The sequence below is a fragment of the Maylandia zebra genome, linkage group LG3 (assembly GCF_041146795.1).
Source record: "Maylandia zebra isolate NMK-2024a linkage group LG3, Mzebra_GT3a, whole genome shotgun sequence".
NCBI lineage: Eukaryota > Metazoa > Chordata > Actinopteri > Cichliformes > Cichlidae > Maylandia > Maylandia zebra.
This window is the reverse complement of record NC_135169.1, coordinates 38898017-38919165: the sequence shown is the minus strand read 5'-3', so window position 1 is coordinate 38919165 and position 21149 is coordinate 38898017. Positions and strand designations below refer to the sequence as shown.

At 40.1% G+C, this 21149-nt stretch overlaps 1 protein-coding gene across 1 annotated transcript; it reads left to right on the top strand.

Annotated features, from left to right (window-relative positions):
- The first annotated feature begins 9904 nt into the window (after window positions 1–9904).
- On the top strand, window positions 9905–20911 carry LOC143416739 (uncharacterized). The gene is made up of 2 exons (XM_076882242.1): window positions 9905–16963; window positions 19505–20911. Exons 1-2 carry the CDS (start codon window positions 10379–10381, stop codon window positions 19517–19519), a joined length of 6600 nt encoding a protein of 2199 aa, XP_076738357.1. The 5' UTR covers window positions 9905–10378; the 3' UTR covers window positions 19520–20911.
- The last annotated feature ends 238 nt before the right edge of the window (window positions 20912–21149 follow it).

Here is a 21149-nt window from a genome sequence, read left to right as displayed (position 1 = left end):
CCTACATTACTTCTAAAACAACTACAGCTTATAAAACAATTATATCTAATCATTATCTAAGACAAAGACACACGTCTACAGTGTGTCTTTGTCTTGTCTCCTTACCCTCACCCCAACCAATTGGGGCAGATAGCTGCCCCTCCCTGAGCCTCGTTCTGACAAAAGTTTCTTTCAGCTAAAAGAGAGTTTTTCCTTCTCACCCTCCCCAAGTGCTTGCTCACAGGGGACTGCTCGTTTGTTGATGGTTTTCAATATACAATATAAAGAACATTGAGGTGACTGCTGTTGTGATTTAGTGCTAAAAAATGAATAAAAACTGTATTACATATTTGCCTATGTCATTGTAAAGTGCAGTTAAAAAATGTATGTCTGTGAGCACATAAGTGAGTACAGTACGACCACATAAACCTGAAACACAGTAAAATTAAAAAAGAAAGTAAAATTGAAATATAAAAGTTAGGTTTGTAGTGTAGATTTTTTTCAGTGTACCGTGTCTCATTTGTAATCTTTTTCTCTTGTTCTCGTGTATTTTTTTGTTGTATTTCATGTAGTGTATATTTTATTGTGCTGCATAGTTTTCATTTTATGTGTTTTGCTATTTTCAAAGAACATTTATACTAAATCTTAACAAGAAACAAATTGACACATTTGTTACCTTCGATCTTCTCAGAGAGCCCTGTTTAAAATGTGGCTGCACACACAAGAACACAGGTAAATAACTGGCTGCTACTTTTGGAAATTAGATACTCTCAGTAATCAAATTATAACAATTATAAGAGATTTTGCTCAGGTGCAAAACATAGTTCTTTAGTTACTAACGCACAATCAAGCTCTGGTATAAAAAATGATCAGTTATCAGCCATGATCTTTACTCCGTTTGTCTGTGTTGGGTGTGTCTAAACAGTGTTAAAGAAATTCATGGAGATTTTTTTGTGCAGGGGCCAGACTTCTGCGTCATAGTGAGACAGAAAAACTTGTTGAACAGGATCCCAGGTATCACTGATGATCAGAAAAGATGAGGAAACATTTTTAGTTACAATCGAGAAAGAAGTCCATCATGTTTTGTCATTTTTTCCAATGAAAAGCAACTGCTCAGGTGACAAACTCATAGAAGTTTAATTATTTGAAATAAAACATTTGCACTAGTCATATATTCCTTCTTTGTAAACCACTTCCTTAAATTTACAGCAGTCACAGTAGTCACTGATTTGCATCTGACCTGTTTACATTGTAACGGCTGTGAGATGCCACACTCACAGGTGTATGAAGCAGGAACAACTGGTTTCAGAAAGTGACTCTACACAGTTCATCTTTTATTTCTTTTTTAATCTTATTTACGCTTGATGGTGAACTGAAGATTTGCACTAGATTAAGTATCAGTGGTGTTGAAAGGTGAGTATGATTTTTAGATTTTATGACTCCCAACCTTGGGTCTTCCCAACTTGCCATATTTGAACTTCTTCCTCTGTCTGTTTCACGTTGGTTCAGGAATGTGTCCAAGTTAGATCTGGCCACCGTTAAACTCTTAATTATTACATCTTTTTAAGACTGTTATTCTCTAGAATCAGAAGGAAAGGGGGGGAATAGCGGGAAGAAAAGTGCACATGTTTAAGACACTAATCAGAGGTTCAGACAATATTCTATGATTTGACCAGTTTTTTTGTTAAGGTAATATGTTGATTGGTTGTAAAAACACCTTTGCTCCAAATACTTACAGAGTTTCCTGAAAACCTACATTTTTACTATAGCTGTTTACCTGTATATAAAAGTATTCCCCATGTGTATGCACACACACACATATATATATGTATATGCATTATCCATAATATACATGCCTTTTAGGTGCGGAGAGTCTGGTGGTAAAGCAGTATTATTTCCCACATTCATAGTATTAAATTTTGTTGACAATCATTTGTACTAAAGGGCAACATTTAATGCAAAAGTCCTCATGTTTGTCCAGTAAAACAAGTACAACTTAATGTACAACCTTAAATTTACAATAACACAAACAACATAAAAAGATGTTTTTGGTTTGTCTACTGGAGGAAAATACTACACCTTGTAATGTATATTTTATGCACATACAGTGGGGCAAAAAAGTATTTAGTCAGCCACCGATTGTGCAAGTTCCCCCACCTAAAATGATGACAGAGGTCAGTAATTTGCACCAGAGGTACACTTCAACTGTGAGAGACAGAATGTGAAAAAAAAATCCATGAATTCACATGGTAGGATTTGTAAAGAATTTATTCGTAAATCAGGGTGGAAAATAAGTATTTGGTCAATAACAAAAATACAACTCAATACTTTGTAACATAACCTTTGTTGGCAATAACAGAGGTCAAACGTTTACTATAGGTCTTTACCAGGTTTGCACACACAGTAGCTGGTATTTTGGCCCATTCCTCCATGCAGATCTTCTCGAGAGCAGTGATGTTTTGGGGCTGTCGCCGAGCAACACGGACTTTCAACTCCCGCCACAGATTTTCTATGGGGTTGAGGTCTGGAGACTGGCTAGGCCACTCCAGGACTTTCAAATGCTTCTTACGGAGCCACTCCTTTGTTGCCCGGGCGGTGTGTTTTGGATCATTGTCATGATGGAAGACCCAGCCTCGTTTCATCTTCAAAGTTCTCACTGATGGAAGGAGGTTTTGGCTCAAAATCTCACGATACATGGCCCCATTCATTCTGTCCTTAACACGGATCAGTCGTCCTGTCCCCTTGGCAGAAAAACAGCCCCATAGCATGATGTTTCCACCCCCATGCTTCACAGTAGGTATGGTGTTCTTGGGATGCAACTCAGTATTCTTCTTCCTCCAAACACGACGAGTTGAGTTTATACCAAAAAGTTCTACTTTGGTTTCATCTGACCACATGACATTCTCCCAATCCTCTGCTGTATCATCCATGTGCTCTCTGGCAAACTTCAGACGGGCCTGGACATGCACTGGCTTCAGCAGCGGAACACGTCTGGCACTGCGGGATTTGATTCCCCGCCGTTGTAGTGTGTTACTGATGGTGACCTTTGTTACTTTGGTCCCAGCTCTCTGCAGGTCATTCACCAGGTCCCCCCTTGTGGTTCTGGGATCTTTGCTCACCGTTCTCATGATCATTTTGACCCCACGGGATGAGATCTTGCGTGGAGCCCCAGATCGAGGGAGATTATCAGTGGTCTTGTATGTCTTCCATTTTCTGATGATTGCTCCCACAGTTGATTTTTTCACACCAAGCTGCTTGCCTATTGTAGATTCACTCTTCCCAGTCTGGTGCAGGTCTACAATACTTTTCCTGGTGTCCTTCGAAAGCTCTTTGGTCTTGGCCATGGCGGAGTTTGGAGTCTGACTGTTTGAGGCTGTGGACAGGTGTCTTTTATACAGATGATGAGTTCAAACAGGTGCCATTCATACAGGTAACGAGTGGGGGACAGAAAAGCTTCTTACAGAAGACGTTACAGGTCTGTGAGAGCCAGAGATTTTCCTTGTTTGAGGTGCCCAAATACTTATTTTCCACCCTGATTTACGAATAAATTCTTTACAAATCCTACCATGTGGATTCATGGATTTTTTTTTCACATTCTGTCTCTCACAGTTGGAGTGTACCTCTGGAGCAAATTACTGACCTCTGTCATCATTTTAAGTGGGGGAACTTGCACAATCGGTGGCTGACTAAATACTTTTTTGCCCCACTGTATATGTACATATAGATTCACTTTGACTTTATTACCCGATTCATTTATCAGATCTTTTCCTTTAAAGTCTTGCTTTTTATATTTATCAGTGGACATAAGAATGTGCATTATGCACAGCACATAGTAAAATAACTTGAACTTGAACATGATGTCAAAGATTCTTCTGATGGAATGAAGCTTTTCACTACAAATTCTAGAGGAAAAATGAACTGAATTTGTTTTCTCTTTGTGTTTGCAGTAGTATCAGTTGTACATCCTCATGCTTGGATAAGCATCAGCTGCTACCATGAACTATGCACTGTTTCTAAACCTGCTGGCAGGTGGGTCTAAACACAGCTTTCAGTTTTTCCATTAACCATACAAGAATAGCACACCAGACATCAGATCTATTTTATCAGCATCTAGAAAACATGCAGGTACCTACCAGGCAACTAAACCAGAACCCTCTAACTTTCTTTTTTCTATGCTAGAATGTTATGGGCTTCAATGCTGCACAAATCTATAATTATGTTAGCAAATTAACATAACAACTTGAAAAAATAAAATGTTGTATGAGGATTTGAAATGGGCATTAAAGGTGAGAAAACCCCGACGCTGATGGAACTTTGCAGAGAACACTGGTCATTACAGCAAATCAATACTGAAAACTGGTGAACAATTATGTAAAATCCCCATAGAAGGTTTAGTTCAAAGATGGCAATACAAGCGTCTGAGGTTTACTATTTATTTTACCCATTAACGAATATAAATGAATTCATCCTTTAGTTCAGGGGTCGGCAACCTTTCTGATGAGTAGTGCCCTCTAAAATTTCCTCAGAAGTCAATGTGCCATATGATTGCATTAGCAATACATTTAATAACGCTCTTTATGAACAGTTACACACTATATAGAACCACTTTATAGAATTATATTTTGTTCGCAGATGTTGGCAGCTATCAGCAAATAGTTATCAGCTATTTTGAAACAAAAAAAGACACTTTTTATCCATAAGAAGAACTCCATAACAGCAAATGAACTGTACAACAGAAAATGCAAATGCTATTTATGGTCTCCTCACAACAATAAAGAAAAATAAGAAAAATAAACTGGGCAAATATGGCATGTTTGTTAATACAGAGATACACATGTTAATGTGATATCTGGTCTCCCACTCAGATAAAAAGGTCTCCGAGTGTCCAGTGTTCAGACGGCTACCTAAGGACACTCTTCGTGTGAGAGAAAATCTGCTCACACAGATATGTAGAACCAAATACTGTCAATAAGGCCTCTGCAATGTTCTGAAGACAGTTAAACTTGTGAGATAGTGATGTCCAGCAGGTGAAAATACAAGCTCCATGAACACGCACAGCTGTGGATTCCAGCTGCGTTCATAGTTCCGCAAACTTTGACCCCCACAGAGTCAAGGTTTTCAGTTCAATCAGCTGCAATTCAATGTCGCATTAACTGGCATTTTCTCAGCCTGTTAATGTGAGACAAATCCAGCTGCTCATTAAAGCTTTCTGGTTTGATTAGAAAAGCAAACATTGGTCCATACACCTGAAAGTCCCGAAAACACATTGTGAATTCTGCCTCGAGTCTACGGATGCATCCGTTTATTTCTGCGGTGCTGACGCTGTGCTGAGCGTACAGCTCCTGACGCATTTTTAGTGTTGGAATGTGGAAATTTCAACATCACTTGAAAAAACTGCCAGCTAGCACGTCCCTCTCACAGGTAGGCTAAGTTATTTTTAGCCAATTACAAGATGAATCTGGTAGTTGGGGTTGTTAGCTCACGTACGACAGAGGTCGATTATGTCAGAGGTCGATTATCTTGTTAATAATTTTACCTCCTCACTACGTACGACTCTGGATACTGTAGCTCCTGTGAGAATTAAGGTCTCTAATCAGAAGTACCTGACTCCGTGGTATAATTCTCAAACACGTAGCCTAAAGCAGATGACTCGTAAGCTGGAGAGGAAATGGCGTGTCACAAATTCAGAGGATCATCATTTAGCCTGGAGAAATAGTTTGCTGCTTTATAAGAAAGCCCTCCGCAAAGCCAGAACATCTTACTATTCATCACTGATTGAAGAAAATAAGAACAACCCCAGGTTTCTCTTCAGCACTGTAGCCAGGCTGACAAAAAGTCAGAGCTCTTTTGAGCCAACCATCCCTTTAACGTTAACTAGTAATGACTTCATGAACTTCTTCACAAATAAAATTTTTATCATTAGAGAAAAAATTACCAACAATCATCCCACAGATGTAATATTATCTACAGCTACTCTTAGTACCATTGATGTTAAGTTAGACTCTTTTTCTCTAATTGATCTTTCTGAGTTAACTTCAATAATTACTTCCTCCAAACCATCAACGTGTCTTTTAGACCCCATTCCTGCATAACTGCTCAAAGAAGTCCTGCCATTAATTAATTCTTTGATACGATCAACCTATCTCTAATAATCAGCTATGTACCACAGGCCTTCAAGCTGGCTGTAGTTAAACCTTTACTCAAAAAGCCATCTCTAGACCCAGCAGTCTTAGCTAATTATAGGCCAATCTCCAACCTTCCTTTCATATCAAAAATCCTTGAAAGAGTAGTTGTCAAACAGCTAACTGATCATCTGCAGAGGAATGGTTTATTTGAAGAGTTTCAGTCAGGTTTCAGAGCTCATCACAGCACAGAAACAGCTTTAGTGAAGGTTACAAATGATCTTCTTATGGCCTCTGACAGTGGACTCATCTCTGTGCTTGTCCTGCTAGACCTCAGTGCAGCATTCGATACTGTCGACCATAATATCCTATTAGAGCGATTAGAACATGCTGTAGGTATTACAGGTACTGCACTGCAGTGGTTTGTATCATATCTATCTAATAGACTCCAATTTGTGCATGTAAATGGAGAGTCCTCTTCACACACTGAGGTTAATTATGGAGTTCCACAGGGTTCAGTGCTAGGACCAATTCTGTTTACATTATACATGCTTCCCTTAGGCAGCATCATTAGAAGACATAGCATACATTTTCACTGCTATGCAGATGACACCCAGCTCTATCTATTCATGATGTTACGGCCGAGAGGGCCAGGCTGTGGGTGTGGACTCAAATGCAGACACAGAGGGAGGCAAAACAGGCGTGAACACAGTGCTTTATTTACAGTGCCTAGTAAAATTACAAAGCAGGAAACTTTGAATGCTATGAGCTGTGGAAGCTATGAACTGAGAACTATGAGGCCAAACTATGAACATGAAACTCTGACTGAGTGCTATGACTAGGTGCAAGATTTCATAGACGGATCCTGGGAATGGACAAAGGGGCAGCGGCTTGGGTGGAGGTACACAGTCACTATAATGACAAAAGACAGGCAGTCAGTGGCAGTCTAGTGAATCATAGCCGAAGGATTAGACTGTGGTGGTTAAGGCTTACGCGTTGCAGGTGAAAGTGTCATGCAAGGAGTCTCCAGAGAGGGTCCAGAATATACTTGGAGCAAGGGACCTGGCAGGGAGGCAGGCAGGTGGAGTCTTATGATGATAAGGAAGCAACCAGCATCCAGGCGGAGATGTGTGTAGTTCAGCGTGACGGCCAGGTGGGTCCTATGACAAAGAAAACACGGTGAGGAGAAATGCAATTTTTAGGAGGCTCTCACAAGGGCTTGGGAGCCTAGCACTAACGTGAGTTAGCAGTAGATCTGGCAGAGGTCTGTTGTGAGTGCTGGCCTTATATACTGGTGACTTGATTGGTGTGAAAGCTGATTGGAGTCTCTGCCTGAAGGTGGAGCCCAGCAGAGTGGAAAAACCCCGCACTCACCCGGACCATGACACATGAAGCCAGATAACACACACCAATTAGTTAAACTGCAGGAATGTCTTAAAGACATAAAAACCTGGATGGCCGCTAACTTTCTGCTTCTTAATTCAGATAAAACTGAGGTTATTGTACTCGGCCCTGAAAATCTTAGAAATATGGTATCTAAGCAGATTCTTACTCTGGATGGCATTACCTTGGCCTCCAGTAACACCGTGAGGATCCTTGGAGTCATTTTTGTCCAGGACATGTCCTTCAACGCACATATTAAACAAATATGTAAGACTGCTTTCTTCCATTTGCGCAACATCTCTAAAATTAGAAATATCCTGTCTCAGAATGATGCTGAAAAACTAGTTCATGCATTTATTACTTCCAGGCTGGACTACTGTAATTCATTATTATCAGGATGTCCAAAAAACTTGCTGAAAAGCCTTCAGCTAATCCAAAATGCTGCAGCAAGAGTACTGACAGGGACTAGAAAGAGAGAGCATATTTCTCCTCTTTTGGCTTCCCTTCATTGGCTTCCTGTTAAATCCAGAATTGAATTCAAAATCCTGCTCCTCACATACAAGGTCTTAAATAATCATGCCCCATCTTATCTTAATGACCTTGTAGTACCATATCACCCTATTAGAGCACTTCGCTCTTGCTCTGCAGGCCTACTTGTTGTTCCTAGAGTATTTAAAAGTAGAATGGGAGGGAGAGCCTTCAGTTTTCAGGCCCCTCTTCTGTGGAACCAGCTTCCAGTTTGGATTCGGGAGACAGACACTATCTCTACTTTTAAGATTAGGCTTAAAACTTTCCTTTTTGCTAAAGCATATAGTTAGGGCTGGACCAGGTGACCCTGGATCCTCCCTTAGTTATGCTGCAATAGATGTAGGCTGCCGGGGATTCCCATGATGCATTGAGTTTTTCCTTTCCAGTCACCTTTCTCACTCACTATGTGTTAACAGACCTCTCTGCATTGAATCATATCTGTTATAAACCTCTGTCTCTCTTCCACAGCATGCCTTTTATCCTGTCTTCCTTCTCTCACCCCAACCAGTCGCAGCAGATGGCCACGCCCCTCCCTGAGCCTGGTTTTGCCAGAGGTTTCTTCCTGTTAAAAGGGAGTTTTTCCTTCCCACTGTCGCCAAAGTGCTTGCTCATAGGGGGTCATATAATTGTTGGGTTTTTCTCTTTATCTATGAAGCGCCTTGAGGCGACTTTTGTTGTGATTTGGCGCTATATAAATAAAATTGAATTGAGTTGAACATACCGTCATTAAGAAGCGGCACAACTAATGTGTCTATGTGAGCTAATTTGCGATGTGCACCACTGGCTAGTATGCAGTACGAGTTATTCTAACTGAGTGTAAAAAGTCAGCACAACGAAAATAAACCACACCTAAACTTGTTTATATCTGATCCCAGATAGACTGCAGGTCATAACTTCTTACCTGATGTTCAGTTCACCTGACACTCGGACCGGTGGCTGCCTCGGGTCTCTCCTCCTCTTGCCTCCCCTTTCCCTCATCCACCAGCTGGAACCCAAACTTGAGTGACAATGTGACCTAAATTACATCCTGGGGAAAATTGTGTCACCACCTCAGAGTTCATGTCAGGAGTATGATCACAAACGTCCTAGTGTCTTCACCAGGGCTTTTAGAATAATAATGGGGCGACAAAAGCCTTAATCCTTAAAAATGTATCACATACATTTGCAAAGTTATGGTTACAGACTTGTCTCACCTGTTCACTTTTATTTTGAGTTTAATTAATTTGCTAAAAGGACAATGCACTCAAAAGTCATTAGAGTACATGTAAAAATTTTCATCTATTTTTTCTTTTTTTTTCTTTTTTTTTACATATTGTGTAAAAATGTAAGTTAGTGGGGTTGGGTTAATTGGTGAACCACTTGATGTGAGTGCGAATGATTGTCTGTCTCTCTGAGTTAGACCTCAGTTAGGCTGGCGACCTCTCCAGGTTGTACTCTACGTTTTGCCCCAAGTATTAAGGGAAGAAAATAGATGTAAAATGTTAACAATTTAAACCTATCTGGTTAAGAGAAGTTTACTTGACTGGTATATATTCAGATTATACCAAGAAAATGTTCCTTAACGACTAATTATTTAAGTCAGTAAACATTTGATTTGATATTTTTCGGCTGCACTTTACTCAAAATTATTTTTTTGGGTTTATGAGGGCAAATCATTTTTTTTGAGTGCACTGTGATACATATACTCACATCTACGGAAGAGGATTAGGGCCACTGGAAAAAAAAAAAAGAATTCTGACTTTAATCTCAGAATTCTGAGAAAAAAGTCAGAATTCTGAGATTAAAGTCAGAATTCTTTTTTTTCCCCCAGTGGCCCTAATCCTCTTCCGTACACATCACAGCAAAATGATTTAGGTTTTAATTTTTGCTATTGCTTATAGCATGTTATACTACATTAGTTTATGTAAAACTGTTTGGTTTTCATCTCTTCCACAGCTTTGTACATAATTCAGGACAAATCGATAAATGAGGCTTTTGCAAATGAAGAACAGCTGCTAAAAAGTGATAATTCATCCACACCAAAACCAAGGATTTCATCTACAGAAGCAAATACATTTACTCCAACAACCACTCCGAAAACCAGCTTGAATAGAACAGAGGAAATCCAAGGAGAAAACAGAACATCAGAACCAAATAAGCATAAACTTACAACATCAAAAAATGAAATTCAAAATATAAGCCCTGGTAACGTTACACACTTGACTGATAGTCATGAACGTACCCAAATCAGCCAATCACCAAATGCAAACGTAGGCCAAGCAGTATCAGAACACGAAATTCTATCAACAATCTTAACTCCGGCAACACAGTCAGAAACTCCAGCAGGAGCTAGACCATCAGAGACAGTCAAATCAGCGGCTTCACCAATGTCAACGTCAGCATCATCTACAACAGAGCCATCCACAGGTGGCAATCAAACCTATGGCTCAACAACAACAACCCGACATACAACACCAACAAACAGTGCATATGGTTCTAGTAAAACAGGGGTGAAAACCCAAACTGCAGGATCTGTGGACACAGTGGCCATTACAACTCCCAAACAGTCTGGTCCACTCACAACTGATATACATGCATCTACAACAGCCCTTACATCAACACAAACGACAGTGTCTATTACAGCAACAACAACTGAGCCTACAGCATCTACAAAGGAAAGCATCACTACAACAAGGCAGACAACATCATACACAGAAACAGAATTCACAACACCAACAAATAGCACAGTACCATCGAACCTAACCACAACATCGTTTCCAATCACATCAAATCAAAAAGCTTTATCAGGAAACACAGCATCACAACAAAGTACAGGCGATGAAACAACAAACATGCAAACAGAAACTTCCACTTTTAAATCAACAAAAGAAATGCCAACAGATGTCCCAAAACCAACCTACACACCATCATATAGAAGTGAAGGCACAACTCTTCAACCACTGGCCACAGCATCCACAAATGTGTCACCCACATCTGTAACAAGACCAGCAACCAAGGAGGAAGGTAGCAGTACTGATCAGTTTACACAAGAATTTACCAAATCTGCAGCATCTGTGACAACTACGTCAGTAACACCAACTCAGGCCATACAACATATAGCACAATCAACCATGACAGAAAACACTTCACTGGAAACATTTCAGAGTACACCTGAGGGAACACCAGAATCACCAAAAAGTACGGCTATTCTAACAGGATCTAGCACATCAGAAACGGCCCCATCAAAAACAAATGAATGGTATACAACTTCAAATCAGTCTGCTGGATCAACAGATGGTAAAGGTTCCACACCATCATATGGTGAATCAGTGACCAACACAATAACGCAAACTACAACAGCTTCGCTTGCAACATCACAGGATTTATCAACAATCTTAACTCCGGCAACACAGTCAGAAACTTCAGCAGGAGCTAGACCATCAGAGACAGCCAAATCAGCGGCTTCACCGATGTCAATGTCAGCATCATCTACAACAGAGCCATCCACAGGTGGGAATCAAACCTATGGCTCAACAACAACAACCCGACATACAACACCAACAAACAGTGCATATGGTTCTAGTAAAACAGGGGTGAAAACCCAAACTGCAGGATCTGTGGACACAGTGGCCATTACAACTCCCAAACAGTCTGGTCCACTCACAACTGATATACATGCATCTACAACAGCCCTTACATCAACACAAACGACAGTGTCTATTACAGCAACAACAACTGAGCCTACAGCATCTACAAAGGAAAGCATCACTACAACAAGGCAGACAACATCATACACAGAAACAGAATTCACAACACCAACAAATAGCACAGTACCATCGAACCTAACCACAACATCGTTTCCAATCACATCAAATCAAAAAGCTTTATCAGGAAACACAGCATCACAACAAAGTACAGGCGATGAAACAACAAACATGCAAACAGAAACTTCCACTTTTAAATCAACAAAAGAAATGCCAACAGATGTCCCAAAACCAACCTACACACCATCATATAGAAGTGAAGGCACAACTCTTCAACCACTGGCCACAGCATCCACAAATGTGTCACCCACATCTGTAACAAGACCAGCAACCAAGGAGGAAGGTAGCAGTACTGATCAGTTTACACAAGAATTTACCAAATCTGCAGCATCTGTGACAACTACGTCAGTAACACCAACTCAGGCCATACAACATATAGCACAATCAACCATGACAGAAAACACTTCACTGGAAACATTTCAGAGTACACCTGAGGGAACACCAGAATCACCAAAAAGTACGGCTATTCTAACAGGATCTAGCACATCAGAAACGGCCCCATCAAAAACAAATGAATGGTATACAACTTCAAATCAGTCTGCTGGATCAACAGATGGTAAAGGTTCCACACCATCATATGGTGAATCAGTGACCAACACAATAACGCAAACTACAACAGCTTCGCTTGCAACATCACAGGAGTTATCAACAATCTTAACTCCGGCAACACAGTCAGAAACTTCAGCAGGAGCTAGACCATCAGAGACAGCCAAATCAGCGGCTTCACCGATGTCAATGTCAGCATCATCTACAACAGAGCCATCCACAGGTGGGAATCAAACCTATGGCTCAACAACAACAACCCGACATACAACACCAACAAACAGTGCATATGGTTCTAGTAAAACAGGGGTGAAAACCCAAACTGCAGGATCTGTGGACACAGTGGCCATTACAACTCCCAAACAGTCTGGTCCACTCACAACTGATATACATGCATCTACAACAGCCCTTACATCAACACAAACGACAGTGTCTATTACAGCAACAACAACTGAGCCTACAGCATCTACAAAGGAAAGCATCACTACAACAAGGCAGACAACATCATACACAGAAACAGAATTCACAACACCAACAAATAGCACAGTACCATCGAACCTAACCACAACATCGTTTCCAATCACATCAAATCAAAAAGCTTTATCAGGAAACACAGCATCACAACAAAGTACAGGCGATGAAACAACAAACATGCAAACAGAAACTTCCACTTTTAAATCAACAAAAGAAATGCCAACAGATGTCCCAAAACCAACCTACACACCATCATATAGAAGTGAAGGCACAACTCTTCAACCACTGGCCACAGCATCCACAAATGTGTCACCCACATCTGTAACAAGACCAGCAACCAAGGAGGAAGGTAGCAGTACTGATCAGTTTACACAAGAATTTACCAAATCTGCAGCATCTGTGACAACTACGTCAGTAACACCAACTCAGGCCATACAACATATAGCACAATCAACCATGACAGAAAACACTTCACTGGAAACATTTCAGAGTACACCTGAGGGAACACCAGAATCACCAAAAAGTACGGCTATTCTAACAGGATCTAGCACATCAGAAACGGCCCCATCAAAAACAAATGAATGGTATACAACTTCAAATCAGTCTGCTGGATCAACAGATGGTAAAGGTTCCACACCATCATATGGTGAATCAGTGACCAACACAATAACGCAAACTACAACAGCTTCGCTTGCAACATCACAGGATTTATCAACAATCTTAACTCCGGCAACACAGTCAGAAACTTCAGCAGGAGCTAGACCATCAGAGACAGCCAAATCAGCGGCTTCACCGATGTCAATGTCAGCATCATCTACAACAGAGCCATCCACAGGTGGGAATCAAACCTATGGCTCAACAACAACAACCCGACATACAACACCAACAAACAGTGCATATGGTTCTAGTAAAACAGGGGTGAAAACCCAAACTGCAGGATCTGTGGACACAGTGGCCATTACAACTCCCAAACAGTCTGGTCCACTCACAACTGATATACATGCATCTACAACAGCCCTTACATCAACACAAACGACAGTGTCTATTACAGCAACAACAACTGAGCCTACAGCATCTACAAAGGAAAGCATCACTACAACAAGGCAGACAACATCATACACAGAAACAGAATTCACAACACCAACAAATAGCACAGTACCATCGAACCTAACCACAACATCGTTTCCAATCACATCAAATCAAAAAGCTTTATCAGGAAACACAGCATCACAACAAAGTACAGGCGATGAAACAACAAACATGCAAACAGAAACTTCCACTTTTAAATCAACAAAAGAAATGCCAACAGATGTCCCAAAACCAACCTACACACCATCATATAGAAGTGAAGGCACAACTCTTCAACCACTGGCCACAGCATCCACAAATGTGTCACCCACATCTGTAACAAGACCAGCAACCAAGGAGGAAGGTAGCAGTACTGATCAGTTTACACAAGAATTTACCAAATCTGCAGCATCTGTGACAACTACGTCAGTAACACCAACTCAGGCCATACAACATATAGCACAATCAACCATGACAGAAAACACTTCACTGGAAACATTTCAGAGTACACCTGAGGGAACACCAGAATCACCAAAAAGTACGGCTATTCTAACAGGATCTAGCACATCAGAAACGGCCCCATCAAAAACAAATGAATGGTATACAACTTCAAATCAGTCTGCTGGATCAACAGATGGTAAAGGTTCCACACCATCATATGGTGAATCAGTGACCAACACAATAACGCAAACTACAACAGCTTCGCTTGCAACATCACAGGATTTATCAACAATCTTAACTCCGGCAACACAGTCAGAAACTTCAGCAGGAGCTAGACCATCAGAGATAGCCAAATCAGCGGCTTCACCGATGTCAACGTCAGCATCATCTACAACAGAGCCATCCACAGGTGGCAATCAAACCTATGGCTCAACAACAACAACCCGACATACAACACCAACAAACAGTGCATATGGTTCTAGTAAAACAGGGGTGAAAACCCAAACTGCAGGATCTGTGGACACAGTGGCCATTACAACTCCCAAACAGTCTGGTCCACTCACAACTGATATACATGCATCTACAACAGCCCTTACATCAACACAAACGACAGTGTCTATTACAGCAACAACAACTGAGCCAACAGCATCTACAAAGGAAAGCATCACTACAACAAGGCAGACAACATCATACACAGAAACAGAATTCACAACACCAACAAATAGCACAGTACCATCGAACCTAACCACAACATCGTTTCCAATCACATCAAATCAAAAAGCTTTATCAGGAAACACAGCATCACAACAAAGTACAGGCGATGAAACAACAAACATGCAAACAGAAACTTCCACTTTTAAATCAACAAAAGAAATGCCAACAGATGTCCCAAAACCAACCTACACACCATCATATAGAAGTGAAGGCACAACTCTTCAACCACTGGCCACAGCATCCACAAATGTGTCACCCACATCTGTAACAAGACCAGCAACCAAGGAGGAAGGTAGCAGTACTGATCAGTTTACACAAGAATTTACCAAATCTGCAGCATCTGTGACAACTACGTCAGTAACACCAACTCAGGCCATACAACATATAGCACAATCAACCATGACAGAAAACACTTCACTGGAAACATTTCAGAGTACACCTGAGGGAACACCAGAATCACCAAAAAGTACGGCTATTCTAACAGGATCTAGCACATCAGAAACGGCCCCATCAAAAACAAATGAATGGTATACAACTTCAAATCAGTCTGCTGGATCAACAGATGGTAAAGGTTCCACACCATCATATGGTGAATCAGTGACCAACACAATAACGCAAACTACAACAGCTTCGCTTGCAACATCACAGGAGTTATCAACAATCTTAACTCCGGCAACACAGTCAGAAACTTCAGCAGGAGCTAGACCATCAGAGACAGCCAAATCAGCGGCTTCACCGATGTCAACGTCAGCATCATCTACAACAGAGCCATCCACAGGTGGGAATCAAACCTATGGCTCAACAACAACAACCCGACATACAACACCAACAAACAGTGCATATGGTTCTAGTAAAACAGGGGTGAAAACCCAAACTGCAGGATCTGTGGACACAGTGGCCATTACAACTCCCAAACAGTCTGGTCCACTCACAACTGATATACATGCATCTACAACAGCCCTTACATCAACACAAACGACAGTGTCTATTACAGCAACAACAACTGAGCCTACAGCATCTACAAAGGAAAGCACCACTACAACAAGGCAGACAACATCATACACAGAAACAGAATTCACAACACCAACAAATAGCACAGTACCATCGAACCTAACCACAACATCGTTTCCAATCACATCAAATCAAAAAGCTTTATCAGGAAACACAGCATCACAACAAAGTACAGGCGATGAAACAACAAACATGCAAACAGAAACTTCCACTTTAAAATCATCAAAAGAAATGCCAACAGATGTCCCAAAACCAACCTACACACCATCAGGTGAAGGCACAACTCTGCAACCACTGGCCACAGCATCCACAAATGTGTCACCCACATCTGTAACAAGACCAGCAACCAAGGAGGAAGGTAGCAGTACTGATCAGTTTACACAAGAATTTACCAAATCTGCAGCATCTGTGACAACTACGTCAGTAACACCAACTCAGGCCATACAACATATAGCACAATCAACCATGACAGAAAACACTTCACTGGAAACATTTCAGAGTACACCTGAGGGAACAACAAATGGGACTCCTTCCCAAAGTAAAGGAACTGTTGCTAACAAAAATGTAAACAGCTCTGTCACACCCTCACCCTCATTCAGCCCTTTACCATCTACAGTAATGGTTCCAAAATCCACTGCTGTAATAGAGTCGAGTTCGCCTTCATTATTTTCTACAGAGCAATCATCACCAAACACTGCCCAAGCCAACACAACAGGGCCCCAAGTTAACTCTACATCTTTCCCCCCATCTACGGCCAACACAATATTTTTTAAGTATACACCCAAGATTGCCACTCTGACCCCTCTTATCTTTGATTATCCAATTGTGAACCGCATCAGCTTTCCTGCTTCCAATGATTCAAACCCAGAAGAACAATTGCAGAACAACACAAATCAGGTAAAGAAAAATGCTCAGACCTTTTTTTTTTGACAGACAGTTTCACATCCACCTGCTCTTGATGCTTAGGCAAACCAGCTTCTCCCTTTAGCTTTCTATTTTTTTTTTTTTATCTATATCTTAAAGACTTTTCCAAAACATCACACTGAAGTGTACTTGCCAACATAGCAAAGAACTTGCTTTTAAATTTTTAGGGTGTGCGTGTATATTAATATAAGATGCTTTATGAATTCGCTAATACAACTATATTTAAATACAGAGGTGGGTAGTAACGAGTTACATTTACTCCGTTAAATTTACTTGAGTAAGTTTTTGAAAAAAATGTACTTTTAAAGTACCTTTTTTTGCACGATACTTTTTACTTTTACTTGAGTACATTTGTGAAGAAGAAACGTTACTTTTACTCCGCTACATTTGCAAAATTTGACTCGTTACTTTTTAAAAAAAATAAATAGTTTAACACATTAGATAACACGCCGCCAGTGGAGTTTCCGGTAACTTTTTTACCAATCAGATGTGGCCATGCAGTCACATGACCAGTTTGAAACTGTGGCGGGCAGAGCGGCCCAAGCGTCTGAAAGTAGTGGACACACGGAAAGAAGAAACAATATAACATGGCAGAGCCAGTCGTCTACGCTAGAGCTGAAGAGGATGGACAGCCTTGGCCTCATAGACAAACAATGTTTAGTTTAAAAGCAGTACAAAAGAACAGCTATGTCTTCAGTGAGAGCCAAAACAAACCAACTTTTCAGCGTGAAAAAACTCAGCTCGTGTAACCTGAGGAAACGGTAAGTTTTCTCTAAATATCTTTTTAGCTGTAGTTAACTGGATGTCAGTCTTATGTTACAGCAGCTGTGTCGAGCTCGAGCTGCGAGTCATATTTTCGGCGCTACGTTGTAGTGAGGTTTGTGAAGTTTGTGGGTGTTTTGTGCAGCTTCGGCTGTCCTTTTAACTGCACGCTGGTTAGCTAGCGTGAGCTATAAGCTAACAGCTAGCCTGGTTAATGACGCTAGAGTTCAACGCACATGCGAACAGCTCATCTCTACTGCTTTAACTGTTAAAACAGAAGGCAATACTGCGGGTGACAGGGTTTATTATGTGAAACAGCAGCTTGTTTAGTTTAAACAGTCTGTATTAAGCTTGGCAAACACTGCGATTTTTTTATTCAGCTCCTGCTCAAACTGTACAATTAAATCTCAGGGGTTAAAAGTTCATAGGTCACCATGCAGGGTCTCACACTAGACGGCCTGATGCTCTGATGCAACCTGATTGCTCAAACTGTGCGTCGATAACATGAAGCTTATCATACAAAATCTGTCTCTCGCTCTCCCTCTCTCTGTCTTACAGACACACACACACACCACCACCATCAACTTTGCTAAATTACTAATGAAAAACATTGACCAGGCACCTGTGATTGAGCAGCAATGTCCATCCAACTCTTTTCATGGTTGTTGTAGTCGAGATAATTTTGTGAGGCCACATTGAAAAGCCTTGGATACGGAAGCGTAGAGCTGCCACCCAGGCAAAAGAAAAGCAGAGCTATATCACGTTATAACATGAAAAGTATATTGTTCTAACAATATACCTTTCGAGTTTGAACAATATATTATCACGTTCGTACAATATAAATATTATATTGTACAAACATGAAAAGTATATTGTTGGGGGTTAGGAAAGCCAGAAGCAGGGAAGCTGGAGAGGTACCTTTCATGTCCATTCACTGGAGGTGTGGATCTATTGCATGGCTTTCCTCACATCAAGAAGCTGTCCATCAAAATCAATACAGCTCTTCCTGCATCTGGAGCTTGTGAAGGACTTCTCAGTGATGCAGGACTCCTGTTCACTGCTAAACAGTTACAGCTTCACAGAAAGAACCTTGAGAGCAAACTGCTGCTGAAGCTTAACCATCACCTCATTGAGTGAAGAAATGGCACATTTTTGCATCTATTTCTGCAAAAATGCAGAAATAGATGCACACCCATACAACTTATGGTAAACTGAGATCCCTTGTATGTACATATGTTGAAGATGCCTCATTCTAATGTTTTCTCTGAGGCAAAAATGAATATAAAGTTTACAGCATATCTTGGCACTGGAAATTGTTTGCACTGTTTATATATTTATATTATTTACTGTAGATATTGGTTAAATAGGCTTTAAAACTGAAATCTGGAAATTAAAATAGTTGTGCCTTATTTTGTTGATGTTTTTACATATATTCCTTTTGAAAATACTAAAATTTGTATATTTATTAATTTTTCTTTGTCTGATAGCATTTATTTAAAAAAATAAATCGGACATTTCAAACAGTTACTCGCTACTTGAGTAGTCTTTTCGCCAAGTCCTTTTTTACTCTTGAGTAACGTTTTTGACGATTACATTTCACTTTTACTTGAGTAATAATATTTTAAAGTAATGCTACTCTTACTTGAGTACAATTTTTGGATACTCGACCCACCTCTGTTTAAATATTAAAAAAGCTAGCAAGATTTTATTTTTTATGCTGTAATAAATGTTCTTTCTTTTAATTACACTCAGGCAGGCAGCACCTGATTGATAGTCACCTGATGGCCCCCTTGGAGAGCAATAACACAGAAAAAAATGCGTCAGAGACTGTAGCAAAATGTGTTGTATCAAGTGACGTAAAAGAAGAAAAAAAAATACTTTGCCTTCAGCTTGTCTTGATCCCAAATGTCTATGACAGTGAAAGACCTGGTTTTGCAAGCTGCGTGTTATTTTCATTAGCTCACCTGCCCATTGATGTGAAGCACAATGTTACATAGATTAGATAGGCTGTAGCTCTGAAATAAATGGTGTACAGCAAGAAGTAACCTGAGTTTCATTTATGCTCTGAATTGTTGTAACAATGATTGTAAAAGTGAGCCAAGCACTGACATGTTCGTGGTGGTTGTGGTGTTTAAGTAAGGTACACTGCACTCCTCTCTTTGTTTGAATTCAAGTTTCCAGGTGTGTTAACGAACATAATGAAAGAAGAACGAAAAAGAATACACATATGTACAAATTGTATATAATTTGTGCTTTTTAGTATGCCAAGCTGTTTTTAAGCTCTTTTCTGTGTATAAATGCTCAACAGTCTTTAATCATAATTAAGTTTAACGCATAATTAGGTGCACCAAAGCAAAAGCACTGGAGCACAGTAGTTGCTATTTTTCAAATTTATCATTATTTAAATTCTCATTGTTATGTATTATTAGTCACCAAAATTCTCTCCCAGGCTCAGGCAGCAGGGCTTTGGTGTTTGTCCCTCTTTTCATTCGGAACATTCAAAAAATAGCTTTGAAGTTAATGAGCACACTCGATTTTCATCATATCAGCAACACCTGCACAACATTACAGAATTGCTAGATTATACAAAAGCTATTCAAGTTTAAATGGTTTTCAGGGATCGCAACAAGTGTGACAGTTTCAGAATTAACCCTGTCATGCATAAATTATTACAACCTCAATCAGGATTTTTTCTCAAGTATTTTTATTCATCTTTTGGCATAAAAAAGGATTTTGGATCTTCATTTTTTATCAAGGAGTTTTTTACATGTCCACTTAAGTGGACAACACTGACTGACCAGTGGGTGGCAGGGTGACATGAGTGACACATCAGTGTCCAATGTGGTAGCTTATGTGCTAGTATACCATCAACACTGTCACAAATACAAGAAAACAACCTTTTAATATCTGTCCACTAAAGTAACCACTATGCGTGAAAGGGTTAAAGCCCATACATCACATATATAACATGTGTCCAGCTGCCTCTGTCACACAGAGAGACCTGGTGATTAGCACAGTCTGGACATTACAGTAACAATTTAATCAAAGTGTGCTAAATCTGAATGATAACAGTTTTTCTATATCTAATTAACTATCCTGTGGCCACCATTTGTTTTGATTTATGACTGCCTGTAAATATTTTGGACTATCAAAATAAAATCTTTGATATAATAAAGACCGTTTAAAATCTGTTTCTTTCTTCCTTTTGGGATAGCTTTTGTTTCAAACTGCTTACATTTTTCTCCCAGTTTTTCTTGCAAAGTTTGAATAGCCATTTTTTATCTTCTGATGGCTCTCAATAGAGCCTGCTAGCTCATATTGACAGATGACGTTCAAAATCTCTTCAAAAATGTGTAATGATCTAAAAGTACTCTAAGCCACCCATGTGTTTGTCAGG

Excerpts from the sequence above, each read along its gene's own strand:
- LOC143416739 (XM_076882242.1), top strand. The coding sequence starts at position 10,379 with ATGTCAACGTCAGCATCATCTACAACAGAGCCATCCACAGGTGGCAAT.